Here is a 17153-nt window from a genome sequence, read left to right on the forward strand (position 1 = left end):
CGCAAAATAGATTGAAATAATCAGAACCTTAAAAAAACAAGAACGAATTTAACACATCAAACAATATCCTCTTTAGAACAAACAAGGCTACCTATGTCAAATAATGTGGAACTCAAAGAGTGAGAAAAATACCATTTTATATAACAAATATTGATCTTCTGTGAATAGGCAAGCGGTAAACTGAGGTAACTCAAATATGTATAGTTAATATTACTTGCGTCACTATAACTATCCAATTAATTATCATTATGTTACATACTGTCATGTAGCAGAAATATAAATATCTATGTATATTTAATGTTTTTGTGTGTTCTTTGGGTCTTTAGGTGTTTTTTTCGGTAAATTGTGCTTCACTAATGTTAAATATTTTATTAATCATTTTTGATACAATTATCTTCTTTTGTTCATCTCCAGAAATTAAGCGGACTTTTGACACAATTCACTTTTATCATAACAAGAGGCCCATGGGCCTTAACGGTCACCTGAGTCCGACAGTATTTATTTTTGTTGTTGAAATATGTACTAATTTGAGTAAAAAATTGTTAAGTATAACGTTAACTTAAGTTTGTCAGGACCATGAGCTGATCTTTCCTAGACCGATTTTCAGTTAGATCGGCCTATTAGAACTTGTTTTTAAGTATGAAATAGGTATTTTCAAAATAGTGGCCATGGCAGCCAAATTGTATTTCTGATCGACCCGAAAAATAACAAAACTTTGTCAGAACCATGAGTCGATCATTCCTACAATGTTTCAGTTCAATAGGCCTAGCAGAACTTGACTTTAAGTTTGAAACAGTTTTTCAAAATGGCGGCCNAAAATAACAACACTTTGTCAGGCCCATGAGTCGATCATTCCTACAAAGTTTCAGTTCAATCGGCCTAGCAGAACTTGACTTTTAAGTTTGAAATAGTTTTTCAAAATGGCGGCCGTAGCGGCCATATTGGATTTCTGATCGACCCGCAAAATAACAACACTTTGTCAGGCCCATGAGTCGATTATTCCTACCAAGTTTCAGTTCAATCGGCCTAGCAGAACTTGACTTTTAAGTTTGAAATAGTTTTTCAAAATGGCGGCCGTGGCGGCCATATTGGATATCTGATCGACCCGAAAAATAACAACACTTTGTCAGGACCATGAGTCGATCATTCCTACCAAGTTTCAGTTCAAATGGCCCAGCAGAACTTGACTTTAAGTTTGAAATGTTAAATGTTAACGGACGACGCACGACGCACGACGGACGACGCACAACGACGGACGAAGACGGATAGCAATAGGTCACTTGAGCTAAAGCCCAGGTGACCTAAAAATACTACTACACTGCATCTACAAACGTTGTCAATACATCCCTGCTATCAATTTGGATTTAACACTAAAGGGAGATGATTTGAACTTAAGGAACTTGCAACTTTCAAGATTAAGCATTTTTCAACTATTTTCCTTCCGTTTTTCTACCAAAGCTGTTTATGCTTGAATCTAGAAGACACAAAAATAACACTAAATAGTATTCAGCTCTATAAGAAACGACACAAAAATACATATACCAGAAACTTGTAAAACACGTACTGTGTTTGCGAGCTACCTCCCTTCAACATGGTTTTCACCTAGAAAATCGGAAAATGTCAGTGATCAATCTACAATTAGTTTGTATGGGTCTTTTTCCACTGTATCATGGTTAAAAGACATGGGTCCCACCATGTTGAATTTCAGTATTTTCAGAAATTCTATGGGTCAAATCAAAATTGGATAGGTACAGGACTCATGTGTAGATTTATCCCTGAAATGTGTTTGCTCTTTTGGTGCAGCACTATATTCATTTCCTGTCGTTTATCTTTTCTAAAACACTTCTTGTTATGAATATTCTCAATTTTATTCCTACACAGCTCTTAAAATCTACCTGTATTTTCTGAAAGCAGTGGAAAAGTTGCTTACCTTTATCGGGACAATGCTTTGACAGGATGTTAGTACGGTATACAGGTCTTATAAGGAATTTTCTTTAGAAATGGGATAACAGCATTTATAATGTTGAATGAACATGTCTAAATCCATGTACACAAGGTTAGCTTTTTGATAGGTTTCAGGTATAAAAACTTTAACCAATTGCTAGACTGATAACCTGTCCTTTGAACATTTCAATTATTGTAATGTACATCAAAGGATCAAACTAGTGAAACTTGTTTCATCCCGTGGCCCATGCAGATCAGACATCAATTTTGCCGTGACAATTTTGTATTCCAGGAATGCAGAGAATTCAAAAATAAAATCTACAGAGATCAGAGTAGTATACAGTAAAGTATGGGGTTGATGGATATAGCAAGTTTCAAGTGTCCCGAGACCAGGTCTATTTCCCGAGACGAAGTTGAGGGAAATAGGCATGGTCAAGGGACACCAGAAACGTGCTTTATCCCTCAACCCCATACTTTAACCTTTTTATTATACCGATACACACTGGAGAGATAGTTTTAACTAGAAAATATTTGTAAACCATAAGCTGTATAGCTTCACGTCCCAACTACCCTTTTGATGGCAATGGAGCCAAATGCTTCCGAGTTCGGTAGCAAGCTCTGCCCACCTTGCGCGTTGCTTCTGAGTTCGGTAACAAGCTCCGCCCACCTCTCGCCTGATTTGCTTGGCAGAAGCACCCAAGTGTAGGTGTGTTTTAGTTCCCAGACTAACACACAGGACTAAAACAGTCGGGCAAAAGTGGGGATATATTCAATTTAACTAATTACTTTTATATTGAGTAAATAAAGTAGAGGTATAATAATCAAGTTTCACTGCATATAGTTTCTTTTCGTCAGAAAACAGACATCATGCTAAGATAATCTTTCCCTACCTTGAAGGTGTGACTGAGAGGATGAACATTTTTCTCCAGCATTATTTCAGTCATACTTTCATAAACAATAATCCAGCAAATTTGTAAAAAAAAAAAAACACTCACGTTTGGCACATAAATATTGTACAATGAAAAAATGTTTGCCCTTCAATAGTTAAATCCATTTTAGCCCAATAATAAAATTGCCTTTCACAATTAATTACTATGGATATTATGTTGTTTACAAATGGTCGCTGTAGTGATAAATTCACCCTCATCAAGGAGGGCAAAAAAGCTAAAAATTCAACTGCAGCGAACCTGGTATCTAGAACCTCCATTCCCTTTTTATGATGTCACAATTTAGCATGTACCATTTCTGCATAAAGCTATACCCCTGTAGAAGCAACAAGCTGATCTAATGGGAGACAAATCTGTGATGGGAAGGGAGACAACAAGATCGTGGTTCAAGGGAAATAGGTTGTAAATATCAGGAGCTTCTGGTCGACATATATACCTGAACTTTTTGTATCATGGATTGGTAAAAATTGAAAGGACTGTTGTCTTAATGTAATAATGTACAATACAAAAGGTGTTGCTATTAAATGGTCATGATGGTATAATACTGAAACAATAGTACAACCCGATTGTTATATACCAAAGAATTGAAAAAATCAGTACTTAGCATCTTAATTTTAGAATGTAGATCAGAGGTAAATATCTCGGTTCTTTCAGTGTAAATACATAAATAACCATGGGTGTGGGTGCATGCCTCAATAACAGTGTTTATGCTCACACTATCTCTGTTTTGACTTTTCCAATTAGCAGTGACCACTGTAGTGTCTTTATCTGCAGTAATACACAAACAACACAACACAAATCTCCTGGCTATGCACATTTTATTGACTATGGCTCAGACCTAATTTATACATAGAAACTGTTACAGTACTTGTGCCTGTAGAATAACTTAAAACATCCATTACATTAATTGGGGCTGTTGGAATATTCCCTAATATGAAAGCTTTCTTTAAAATTCAGAGGTCCATGAAAGCATATATGTTATGTTGCAAAATGAATTTGATATCCAATATGACAACATAGTTGTTAAGAACATTTCAAAACTAGTTTTGGATCTGATAATACTGTTCATGGAGGCGAAACGTTAGCACATCCACGACACACTCCACAGCATTACATATACCTGGAAATGGTTCACTTCATGAAGATTATAAAGAAAAGAAACGGGACAAAAATTTGAGAATGTATGGTATATAATTTCTCTTGGTACTTCTAAATTATTTTAAAACACTTCTGTCATCAACAAACAGTACATGTAAATTTTTCTGTAGATCAAATATTTCTTCAATGTCATGATTTTATATGGTTTTATGTAAAGTTCATCAAAGAACTGGTATTACTTTCAGCATACATATATATAAAAATATATACCAAACTAACTACTTCTAAACTGGGAAAATCACAACGCAAATCTTGCCTAAAATTCCCAGTGTTTAACCAGTACATGAACAATGGACGTTGAAATTATTCTATAGTTAATAGATATCAAAGTGTGCATAACTTAGATCAGAGAAAATCAAGTGACACTTACATACTAGGATTACAGATCAAAAAGGCATTAAAATCAGAAGAAAAAAAAATACATTCAAGATAATGGTGTATACATAAATAGACAGAGTACAGAAAGTAATAAATTATATGGAATGGACGGAATTTATTTATATTACAAATCTAGGACTATTTAGTGACAATATCCAATGAATAAGACATGTTCATTCTGTCGAATATTTCTTGCCAATACAACAATATCTAAGGCCCCATTAGCCTCAAGGCTCATGTTGAATGCTTATAAAATTCATGAAATATAAATAATCTTATACCTACAAGCAACTAAACAGATTTTGACAGTGTATGACGTTTTGTTAGTTTTTTTGACACAGTCCCAAGTCAAATAGTTCAGTCAACAATTCATTACTGAACCTTCATAACATACAATTCATCAAAATCAAATTAAACACTTTGCAATAAAACTACCAGTATCAGATCTGATAATGATGACTGCAAACCAACGCAAGGAATTTTGAGTACACTTAACAGGAATAACATTATACTATGTTTGTATCAAATGATGAGGTAATTCAACTTGCTGAAAAAGAAAAATCCAACTTATCATTGTGATCTTTTTAAAGACACATGCTACCTTATTTAAACAATTGAAGAGTTCCACTCTAATTCACCTGTACAATATTGTTCTGGATGGTCATTTACTGATGACACACTTAAAAGGTATCTAAGAATGCATCAATTGCAGCAACTGACAAACTTCAAGCAGTTCTGACTTCTTAAATAATGCTCATTACAGTATTAATAAGAAAAATGACTTCAAAAATCTCAGGTATAATATGTAAGGTAGCATATATCTCAATAACACTGAACTTGCTACCTAGATATACGGACATGTATGCTAAGTACATATATTTTTGAAAATTAGAAACTTTAAAAGATTAAAAAAATTATAACATATGTAACTTATATTCAGATCTATCACAGTTGCTTATAAAAATCTGTATCATATAATGCTGGTTGATGGAAGATAGAATTCAGTAGACAAGGGGAGGTAACTCACACAGTCCCGATGAGTACATCACCTGGTCAGATCAATATCATTAACAAACTAAATCATAATGTTCACCAACAGGTCTGCTCTTCACACACACACATATGCTATAAGGTTGAGCTCATATTGACAAAAAGGGCAAGTCCACTGCAAGATTTTAGGGATGACACTTTCATTTCAAATAAACTTACGTACCTTATTCTCCACTACTATCACACTACAGTGATGTGGTCCATTTTATTGGATCATTGTGTGTCTGTATGGGAGGAAGCCACATCTTCGGTAGACATTTGCTACACACAGCTTATAAATGTGTCGCTAACATGACCCAACACCATTGTGGTAGTGTGTTGTAGACGGCCATAAACCAACATATAACACATCATCATTGGTCCCCTCCACCAGGAGTCTCACATACAACTCCACACAAAACATTTCAAAGCTCCAGATTCTCTTCATGCCATGGCTAGCATGTGATTTGCAAGCACTTATATGACTAAGATCAGGTCTCAATATCACAGATATCATCTAAAATGGATCTCATTTGGTTATGTCGATCTTTCCGCAGTGGATTGTGAAAATGCATGAGGATGTAAACAATTAACGGCATCAGGTCTACTTTATAATCACACCCAAACTTCATTTAACCTCCATAAATCTAACATCAATGATTGAAAATTGATAGTTTGTAACTGGAAAGTCAATCTAACTGGAGTTGGACAGACTGGAATATTTGTATCACTTTGCTATAGTTTTTGCTGCACTTTCATTTTGTAATATTATAATTTGGAGTCATACAGAAAGGAGGGGAATATCTAACTTACATATGTACTCAACGTAGAGCACAACCTTCATTTTCAATCAATTCCACTACAGAACATACCACACCATTAATTATTTACTGGCTGAAGATTGTACAAAATATGAAAAAGAATGACAATGTTTCTCACAGGGTGTACAGGCCGCAGACATTCTGTGTACTATTATACTACAACCAATTAAGTTTCTTAATCATTACTTTTCTTATACAAAATATTTGATATAACGAAAGAGAAAAAAACCTTAAAATTACTATGCTTTTGTGATATTTGTATCTATGACGTCTGGCTAATTTTCCCATTCTTTGTCGGTGTTGATGTTGATACAATGTATTACCATCATTACATATCATTAAAGTGATCCAGTCATCACAGCATCAATTAGCCACTTAGCGTCCATCTAGGATCAGGAATAGTCCTGCCCAAGGCCTTTAAGTGAAGTTTCTAATGGATCATCTAGGTAGCTAGGACGCTCAGGTGTGAGATTGCGCCTTCCCGTCGAATTGCGGAACGATTCAGGACTCTGGCTCCTGTCAGAAGAATAACCACATACAATCATATCAGAACACTAAAGGAATTAGGAACGCAGTTTCAAATAGAAATTCCTATTTTGTCATTAAAGAAAATATGTATTAACTCATAAATAAATTAATTAATATGATAGTTGATTTTCTGGTTGATCTACACAAGATTAAATATATGATAATACAAAATAACAATTTGTAAAAAAGATTGAAAAAAAAATAACAAAAATAATTTCCACAATTTAAAAACTTGTTTTAGTGCTGGTTCAGCATTTCAAAAAATTGAAATAATTTGAGTGTAGAACTGGTAGCAAGCTGTTAATATCACTAACTACTATCAGTTCTATTAGAAGTTGTCAGCTCATGATTACACATTATTAACCACACACACTATAGGATAATGACCTTCTAGGGCTGGGAGACCTTGACCTTGACCTTGACCTTGAAGATGTCAGACTATTAAGGGTTGTGGTTTTTGAATAAGAATAGGAAGCTGAGTATTCCATTGTAGGTATTGGGGGTGTCAGGCCGTGTCTCCTCAGCTCCTGTATGGCTCTCTCTCTGTAAATCAAGATAGCAAACAATTAGTCGCGTTCACTCCGTTAAGTTAGTACTTAGCACAACATTATATCTTGACTTCACCTTTAGACAACTTTTTTTCCAATGTATATTCACAATTTGGTTTCTAAATTTTTGAAAATAAAAACAAAACTTTCAACCAATTTTCAAAACAAACAAAATATTTTAGAAAGTCATTAAAAAGGACAATTTTTAAGTAAATTTTAATTTAAATGAAATATTGAAATATTTCTTACTTTACCACTTGTACCAAACAAACCTCAATGAAAGATTTTGTTCAGTTGTAGACAAGGTTTTTTCCAAATGTTATTTTTCTTAGATTTGCCTGTATTTTCCTGGGAAAATTCATTGAGTACAAATTAACAAGGCAACGTCTGTTTGATACTCCAAATAAAACTGGGAAACCAAATAGGTTGACATTGAGCTAGCATGTCTCTTCTATCACTGTACCAGTTGACTGCTGCTCTCTTAGAATCCTAAGTTATCATGTGTGCCAGCATTCATTTTTTTTTTTTTTTAGAAATGAAAAATGTTATTACATTAAGCATGCATCATCCTTTAAAGTTGTTACAGGGTTATATTTATTTATTTTTTAAAGTAAAGAGTGCTATGAAATTAATTCTATTACTTTCACTAAAGCATGTCCAATATATCCACCTTACAAGAAATAACTAGGAACCTTCATACTGTGCAAAAATCAAAATCACAGTTAGTGTGAGGGTAGGTTATTTGGGTAAATATGGCTCTTTATAATGCCTTAGTGTGAGGGTAGGTTATTTGGGTAAATATGGCTCTATATAATGCCTTAGTGTGAGGGAAATCGGTTATAGTAAGTAAGGCTACCCGATGTATAATCCCAGGGTAGTATCCATTATAAGACCATAGGATTAACATTGTAAGTACCGTTCAAACTTCTCACTGGTAAGCGACCTCCTAAGGCGCTCTACATCTCCTTCCAGCTCCACATTCCTGGTTCGGAGACTGGCAATCTCACGACCTGAGCTTTGACTGGAACAAAGAATACAAGCATGAGCGCATATTTCAGACAAGGAAAAAAGGTAGTGGCTTTTGTGTGTTCATGTTCTTTTTGCAACAACTTGAATATAGAAATTGTAAGTTTGTAAAGATTTCTAAACCAGCTGTTTTAAGTTGCTATTTCTAAATGTGAATAGTTATTGCATTATTGAACAGTTTTATTTCAGTGAAAAAAAATATTCTTGCAGAATGGAAGAGAATTTAATTAGAACAGTATGGGTGGTAAGCTGATCAACGACATAACATCTTTATCAATTTGATGGACAATGAGATTGCTCACCTTTCACATATACTTCATACATGAATAACCCTTACCATGTCACTCTACCTTTCCATATACTTACATCTTGCTCTCATTGAGAGAGAGCCTGTCCCTCAGCATCTGTATCTCGGCACATTTCTCCTGAGTGGCCAGCTGTGACTGGAACTCCTTCTCCCTGTTGGACTGTAGAATTCCCTCCAGACTCTTCACCGACGTCCTCTCTGATGTCATCTGGCTCTTCAGCAGCTCGGTCTCTTGACGCATGTCCTCCATAATTGTCTGTAGCTACAAGTGGAAAAGGTTTATCAGATAGCCGTATCTAAATTAACTATAACAGAAGGCATTTTTGGTTTTATTTAATAAACACACAATTCAGGTGTCAGCCTTAATTACTGTATAGGATCCCACATGTCACTTACAACATTTCCTAATGGTGTTTTTTTTGTAATATCAACCTTAATTTCTGTAATATATCATTATTACATGTATCAACCGTACATGTTCTTACAAATGAAATGTTAGTGGTTGTGTTTAACATGTTTAACCGTGATGGAGACAGACCGCTGGATACAGCCTCCAAAGTCCCATGGTGCTAACCACACTGACGGGATCCCTACCTGCTAACCACACTGACGGGATCCCTACCTGCTCTTTGTCCAGACTGGCGGAGGTAAGCTGGCGTTGGAGGGAGTCTTTTGTAGACTCAAGTTTGGCACACAGCTCCCTGACAGCAGCCAAATCAACCAGAAGGTTCTGTTTATCCTCTTCTGCATGACGCAGGTTTTCCTCCAGGTTTGCCACGGATCTTGTGAGGCTGGAAATCTGCAACTCATATGCCTGCTGGGCGTTCAAGTGCTGGAACATAGACGTTGATAATACATATACTGGCATCAATTATATACTGTATATATAATATATGGGCAAAGAAGTAATAATGACAGTGCAGACAAAGAAATTTGTCAAATTTTCAGGCCACTCTGCCCGTTTATCAAGACAGGAAAATGAACATTTACATTTCACAACATAAAACAGAGAAAAACAGTCACCATGAGACAATAATACAATACAAAATGCATAAACAAACAGAAGTTACTTATATAAAATATGCTATTGTAATTGCATATCCCCTCGGTTAGCTTGTAACCGAAGGCTAATTATAGTAAATAATTCATCTTGAATATGTGAGGTCAAGTGAATTTATTCTAAAAATCTCAACGAATGTAGTGAGAAAAATCTTATATATATAATATATTAAACATATTACAATCAAGCTTACAACCCCCCAGATCTGAGATTATGATAATATAACAAACTCTAGTGTAGGTATATAAATTTTTCACAAGGAGAAGGTATCGCACAATTCTGTTTATGAAATCAGGATATGAGAATGACCAATCATCACAATGAAAGATATTTTGTTATTGTACATGTTAATTGACACGAATAAAAAATGGTTTAAACTAAATCAGGAGAAATTCTTGCTTGGTTTTGCACATAACGTTTATACGATAAATACAAAAAGAATTAATAATTGAGATGATTCAACTTTATTTCAACTTTTCTTTAATTGATGGAGTATCCTCAAACTGACAAAAACATTCTTTCACAAAATTATGTTTACCTCTTGAATTTCACGTTCTATATTATCCAGCCTGTCCCTGACACGTCTTAGTTCAGAGTCCTTTGTCATGATCTCCAGTCGAAGGTTAGAGCCCTCGCTCTCTAGCTGGTGGGTGGATGTCTGGTACTGCTCTGCCTCCACAGATAGAGCCCGGTACTGGTCAAGGAGGTCAGTCCGCTCTTGTTCCTGCACAGACAAACAATACAGGACGATATAGTGCCTTGTCATACTTCAAACGTTTGTCCAGCAGACTTTTACTATAATGATGGAGGCTGCATGTTTTAAAAGTGAAATTAAATATTTAAAGCACATCTGCTGCCATAGAGTAATGCAAGCAGCATTGCAACTCATGTCATTTCTGACAATTTCAGTCATTATGTCATAAGAGGAATTCTATCAAAACCATATTACTAACACCACGTTGGTGTTATATAACACTATGCCCCAGTGTTGAAACCATATTTCCTGTAATTTGGTTATCAAATACAATTAACTTTGATATTTTTTCTTATATTTGTTTTTAATTTTGTTTTTTATCTAAGAAATGGCATGCTCCAGTTTCACACATAGTGCTTCAAATGCTCTTATTGATAGCCAAGATAAGCATTTATATACATATTTTTCACCTTTTTGGGGCAAAACTTAAAGTTTACCATTTAGCAGTACAAGAACTAAATGTGTCGCCTGCCTCGGCTTAGGTGAAATGATGACTGAACACACTTAACCCATGATGAAGGAATGGAATGTACACATATATTTACTGATGTATTATTAATCACATCACAGCAGCATGGAAACTATGTGATTTTTCATGAAATAAAGGATTGCCACTGGTGGGCATATTGATTTTCAGACTTGGGTCAAATCTAACTTAAACAGGTAATTGACATCATAGATATGTGTAGAAAGTTTCATGAAAATCAAACATATTCCTTCAAGAGCTATCATATGGAAACCATTTGTGAGGACAACACCCACTGATGCCGATTGTGTGATCCTCTTGATGTTACTTTTGCTTTGCAAGCAACACAGAAGCCAGTACAGTATATTATGGTTTTGGTGTCTCATGTGTCAGCTGTCACTTTTAGGTTCAGATTAAATCCTGTTACAAATATCAAGGTTTTACTATACATGATGACACTACACCCTCTACAAGCAGAGCCTAATACGAGTCAGAAGAACGAATAACTACTTTGTTGGAAAGGTGTTCCTCTGTACGTTTGACCTCCAGCATGTAATCCTGAGCCTGACCCTTCAGAGACTCCTTCTCATCCAGGGTGTCCTGTAACTCTTGGTTTAATTTCTGTAAAAAGAAGGGAAGAACATTAGCTAACTCCTACTTGCCAAATTTTACTGGACAATCATTCTTATTCAAATCAATTTATCAACTGATCAACATCATGGCTTGGCCTGAACTGACCTGGTTTTCTCTCGTCATGATGGCAAGATCATCCTGCAGACGCCTATTCTCACGAAGCGCAATGTCCTTGCTACGACTTGACTCACTTAAGTCCTCTCCTGTACAGTCCAGCTGGCGACGCATGCTCTTCAACTCACGATCCTTCATATTGTGGCTCTCATTGGCATGTCTGGGGAGAAAATGTTACATGTAAACAGTTCAGTAGTACTGCAATAGAAAACTCTAATCTAGAGAAAAATTATGAACTTCAAGAAAATAAAAATAGCTCACAACTTCAACTAAGTATCGACATTAATCTTCAAATTGTTGAAGTTGGTCAGTACTGATCTGTAGAAGGTTAACCAGTAGCTATATTAGTGTGTATCTATGTTTATTCATCAATACATATCGGTGAAAGTATACATAGTTTATACTCACTCTCTCTGAGCCTCAAGCTCACTGACCCGTATCTTCAGATCACCTATCAATTTCTCCTGTAAAACAAATATAGGATTACTTATAACACACTTCATTCATGACTTAAACACAATTATCATAAATAAATTAGTTATTCATTCTTCCACATCCTTAGTATATTCAATTTTTACCTATTTCAGATAAGATTAACAACTTCCTGTAACAGCTAATTTTAACCTTCCAACTAAAACCGTGTGTGACAGAGCTGTACCTTGTGTAAGATGTCGTCCGTGAGTCTGGCCATCCGTTCCGTCTTGTCATCCACTGCATGCTGAAGCGAATCCTTCTCGCGGTCCAGTGCACTGATGGTGGTTCTCAGTTGGGCAATTTCCTCACGTGATAGCTGGTTTGAGCGGGACAACTCTGAGTTGCGATCCTCGACTTCGGCATTACGGTTCCCCTGTAAGTGGAGATTCTTTTCGTTGTTGTTGAGGCGTTTTTGTGTCTCCTCTAGTGACTTTTCAGTTTCCTCTGCCAACATCCTGATGTGGAAACAAACAGTTGTAATTTAATAAATACAACAACATCCTAGAGTTCAAATATAAGAAAACAAATATAGCAATACCCTAGAGTTTAAAAAGAAAAATGTGTTTAAAGTAAAGGAAAAATTAAACTGAGTCAATTTTTAATTAATGCTACATATTTTTGCATATTTAATTTTCTGTCTCTGCAGAATAGATCAAAACAATCTGACAAGTGCCCTTAGATGAACATGTTGTTACTGATATGTTATAAATATCAGACACAGACCTTTGACCTTTACATTGTGTCAAGGGTACATGAGACAATAGCATAACAATTGTAGACAAGCATTACAGTGACAGGACTTACTTCATCTGTGCCGCAGTGGCACGTGACTGTGAAGCGTCATCCTGGGCCTGCGTCAGTCGAATGGCCTGGTCTCGCACCTGTTCTTCGTAGCTCCTTAGGTCCTCCTTTATGGTGGATATCCGCAGAATAAACTCCCTTTTCTCAACATCCACCTGATAAGTAGTCAACTTTCTGTCAGTATTCCACAACACTAACCTTTTTCTAAATTTACACATTTTCCATTTTTATCAGAATGCAGTCCTGCAAGTATTGGTAGTCTAAGCAAATATCATTACCCTATAATTTAGACTACAGCTTCATACAAAGTTGTTTGTGTAACTCCACCATCCACAATTTACTTTTTCCATCCCCAGCCTTGACTATACATTCTAGCAATCATTTCAGACCCAATCAGCTACATGATAATAATAATAGTGCCTCCCTGGCATAATGCCTAAAAGAGGTTTTAATGCTTAAAGGTGCCAGTATGATAAGATGTTACTGCCAAATGATGGCAGTATAGTGTTTTTCTGTACAATGGTCGATCATTGTGACTGTATTCAGTCAGTGAAAATTTTCACCCCCTGTTCTTTATAAACAAAATTCATCATGCATGAGTTTTATAGCCATCATACGTTTTTTAGTAATGCTGCCTAAATATTATTTTCACCTGTGTCCTTTCATTGATTCAAGGGAGACAATAAAACAGGGGCAAATATTTTACAGTATACTGTATTACTGGAAATAAAGCTCACATACCCAGTACATTTAGGTAAATGACAGAATAGAACTTACTATCACTGTGTTTAGTTTGGGAGTATCTCCCTGTGACACAAATTCTGAACTACAAAAATGTTAACCTTGAGTGAAGATTTATGTCTATATCACAAAGGTAAAATGATCTATTAAGCACATTTCCTCAGCAAGGAGTACTTACAGTGGAGATGGTAGACTCTAGATCTTCAATCCTCTGCTCAAGCTTGGCTCGATCAGAAAGCGACGTCTCTGTGGCAATCTGAAACAGTTTCATTGTAAATTGTAATGAAAGGGATTAATTTTTACATAAAAACAGAAAACAGAAAATACCCTTGAAAACAACATTTACCCGGTATTATCCTTAAAACTTGAATAAATTCAAGGATGTCATGATACCTTAATCAAATTCCCTGTTTTTAGAGGGAAACTCCTTATTTTTTGTTTAGAATGGACAAAATCCTGATCGGACATTCACTCCATAACAGGGTTAAAAAGTCTGAGATATGTATTTGTGTTGTAACCTTGAGATAATCCCACTGAACAAGCATCCCTGTTCTAGCATCACTCAACACATACACTTCCCTCTATCAGACTTTTAGAAACCGCAATAAATACAAAAGACTTGACCACAAATGTGATAGAATTAACAGATTGAAGGACATTTTGTGGCAAAGGGAGTTAACTTGGACACAGTATAATTGGTAAAGTCTTGTACACAGTCAAAACTAATTTATCTGGGCTATGTTGATCAATATAATCCACAATGCAGACTCACTCATCGTCGAAAGAGATTTCCACAATTCATAGTATACAAGTTAATCTAGAAATTCCCATTCTAGATTTGGAAGAGTTTTAACAGGAACAGATGGTCACATTCCTTATAGCAGAGGCACTTGGAAATATAAGAAACCTTGGTAACATATACATCTTCTATTCAAAAATTCTTCTATCCTGATTTTTTTTTCTGGGGATCAAAGTGTCCAGATGAACGTTTGACTGTATACTTAAGCTTGACATCTTACACTTTTATTCCCTTGTGTATCTGTACCTGTCAGGTTTACAGGTTATAACCCACTGACCTCCACCCCTGACCTCTAACCTCTCACCTTTAGCCTTTCCCTCAGACTGTCTCTTTCTGTTGTCATGCGCCTGAGGTCAGAGACTGCGTCGTCACGCTCACATTCCACGCGTCTTAGTACTGCCTGTGCTGCTAGAGATGTTTTTGGAGATTTTGGTGAGCGCACCATTTCCCTCCTCACCCTGTGGAGCTCATCTTTAGACTGAAAACATAATAAGATATGACAGTTAGACGTTTAAGTACAAGGGATGTTTGTTTCTAGCCAGTTTCCTCGTCATTTCACAGGAAAAATATTATTTCAAAACCTATATAAATTGAATGTTTGACTGCGAACACCCAAAATGATACTAACTTCTTCATACATAGTGTTGAGCTTGTCCCGTTCAGCGGTCAATACCTTCACATTGGCCTGGATCTACAAAATAACATGTAAAAACAAGGTCAAGAATGTACTGGACAAGAAATCTGTCAAATAAACTATAACAGCATCAAAATACACTAACCTTTGTTTACCTTACATTTTAAATTAACAGATAAATATGTAAATCAGTGAGAAGATTTTTAGAATCTTGAGTCATTTTTTTATTATTGAATGCAATGCATGGCAGTTGCCTAATTCTAACAATACTCATACTATGTTGTCACTGATTAAATTTCGATATATTTTAAAGACTTTTTTCCTAATTTTCTTTCAAAAAGTATTGATATTTACCTCTGCCATGTGACGTTCAAATTTATCTAATAATGCCCGCATCTCATCTCTCTCGCGCACCAACTTGGATACTTCAAGGTCATCTGACAATCCCTGTAACACAGTAACAAGCATTGGTCAGTTTAAACAGTAAGTAACTAGTAATTTCATGGGTCACTTTACACAAAAAGAAGAGCAGAAGCACTATTGTTCATAATAGGGACAGAACTTCTACTCTGTTAACTTTTGGAAGGGGCTTAAAGTATGCTTTATATTTTTGCATTGTGTGTTTGGTTTACCCGCAACAACATTCAGGAAATGCCATTGATATAGTTAATGCATTAGGTAACAAGAAACAATACTGGTCACTTCTAAACAATAAGCTATAAGGAACATTATTGGCTAGTCTATAATTGCATGTTGAGTCAGTAGATCTCTAAGTTGTGAGTTGGTAGGGTGTTGGGGGGTGTCTACCTACCTTTGTGGGTGTGGCTCTGGCCGAGGAGGAAGACTTTTTGAGTGCCTTGAGGACCTCATATTCTTTCTTGTAGTAGTCCTTTTCCTCCTCCAGGACCCGGAGGATCGTCTCATACTGAGCCACTGTCTGTAACAACCAACATAACATATGGTACTCAAATGTGCATTCAGATTTAAATGTACATAAAAGCATTAACTAATCATGCAAGATAAAAGAAAATCATTTCTATGTTTCTGAAATGAAGAACTGACATATTCATAATACTGGACAAATTATAAAAATCCATTTTTTTTTTAAATTTTCTTAAATTCTACACAATTTTACATTCCTTAATAAATACATTTACTACACAATTTTGAAAACATCACATTACTTTCTTTTCCCTTTACGGTATATACATTATCAGTAAAAACTTCTGTAAACATCAAATACACCCTGAAAGTGTGAAATTTTACCTGTTTGCCAGACTTGGATGAGACCTCTCTGACAGGGCTGGCAGAACGGGAAGAGGTGCGAGAATGGGATGGGCTACGTCCTCGTGATGGAATCTCGCCGCGTAACATTTTCTGGAGCGCGTCTGATTGATCCCGGTAATAGTTCCTCTCTTCCTCAATGCTGCGTATGAACGCATCCAGTTTGCTGGGTGTCTTGGTCTTCTTGCCTCCAACACCAGGACCATTCTTCCTCTTGAGTTTTTCGATTTCCAGTACTAATTCCTTCTCTGTACAAGGTCAATAGAGAGTACATTTTAACTTATTACAAGTAACACCTAACAAACATACAAACATACACCTTTCTGCATCTCTTGGCTTACAGTGCAATAGTTAGTGGACCGTTTGAAGCTATAAATGTTTCCTTACTTTGTTTTAACATATGAAAAGGAAAATGAGTTTCAACGCCCTCTAGTGAAGTTCTGTGTACCCAGTTGATGGATTCCTAATGGAATTCACTAGTCTGGCCATGAGAGTTATCACTAGTCTGGCCATGAGAGTAACAGAAACTGTACAATGCTCTGATGATGGCCAACCTTGTGGATTGAAACCTGTAAACTGGACTAAATTTTCCAGGACTCCCCATTTGATGTTGTCTGGTCATCTCTTCTTCTGGATTTGTTTTTACAGATTCAGATGCCTCCCTCATCTTCACCCTCAATATCTTAGTGTTGTGTTTTAACAGATTC

The 17153-nt window shown here is 35.9% G+C and overlaps 1 protein-coding gene across 3 annotated transcripts in view; it reads right to left on the minus strand.

The window, feature by feature from the left end:
* Positions 1 to 3692: 3692 nt before the first annotated feature.
* LOC110447124 (centrosomal protein of 135 kDa-like) overlaps positions 3693 to 17153 on the minus strand; it is a 41398-nt gene continuing 27937 nt past the window's right edge. For all 3 annotated transcript variants that reach the window (XM_021492590.1, XM_021492591.1, XM_021492592.1), the window contains 17 exons: positions 16429 to 16694; positions 15974 to 16099; positions 15517 to 15609; positions 15157 to 15219; positions 14833 to 15006; positions 13908 to 13985; positions 12992 to 13143; positions 12372 to 12642; positions 12122 to 12177; positions 11705 to 11873; positions 11477 to 11587; positions 10285 to 10470; positions 9309 to 9518; positions 8746 to 8948; positions 8270 to 8374; positions 7193 to 7348; positions 3693 to 6793 (listed from right to left, as the gene is read on the minus strand). In XM_021492590.1, coding sequence (XP_021348265.1) covers positions 6670 to 6793; positions 7193 to 7348; positions 8270 to 8374; positions 8746 to 8948; positions 9309 to 9518; positions 10285 to 10470; positions 11477 to 11587; positions 11705 to 11873; positions 12122 to 12177; positions 12372 to 12642; positions 12992 to 13143; positions 13908 to 13985; positions 14833 to 15006; positions 15157 to 15219; positions 15517 to 15609; positions 15974 to 16099; positions 16429 to 16694 — 2543 coding nt within the window. In that variant the 3' untranslated portion in view covers positions 3693 to 6669. The remainder of the gene's footprint in view (positions 6794 to 7192; positions 7349 to 8269; positions 8375 to 8745; positions 8949 to 9308; positions 9519 to 10284; positions 10471 to 11476; positions 11588 to 11704; positions 11874 to 12121; positions 12178 to 12371; positions 12643 to 12991; positions 13144 to 13907; positions 13986 to 14832; positions 15007 to 15156; positions 15220 to 15516; positions 15610 to 15973; positions 16100 to 16428; positions 16695 to 17153) is intronic.

This window comes from Mizuhopecten yessoensis, unplaced genomic scaffold (assembly GCF_002113885.1).
Source record: "Mizuhopecten yessoensis strain PY_sf001 unplaced genomic scaffold, ASM211388v2 scaffold3229, whole genome shotgun sequence".
Taxonomy (NCBI): domain Eukaryota; kingdom Metazoa; phylum Mollusca; class Bivalvia; order Pectinida; family Pectinidae; genus Mizuhopecten; species Mizuhopecten yessoensis.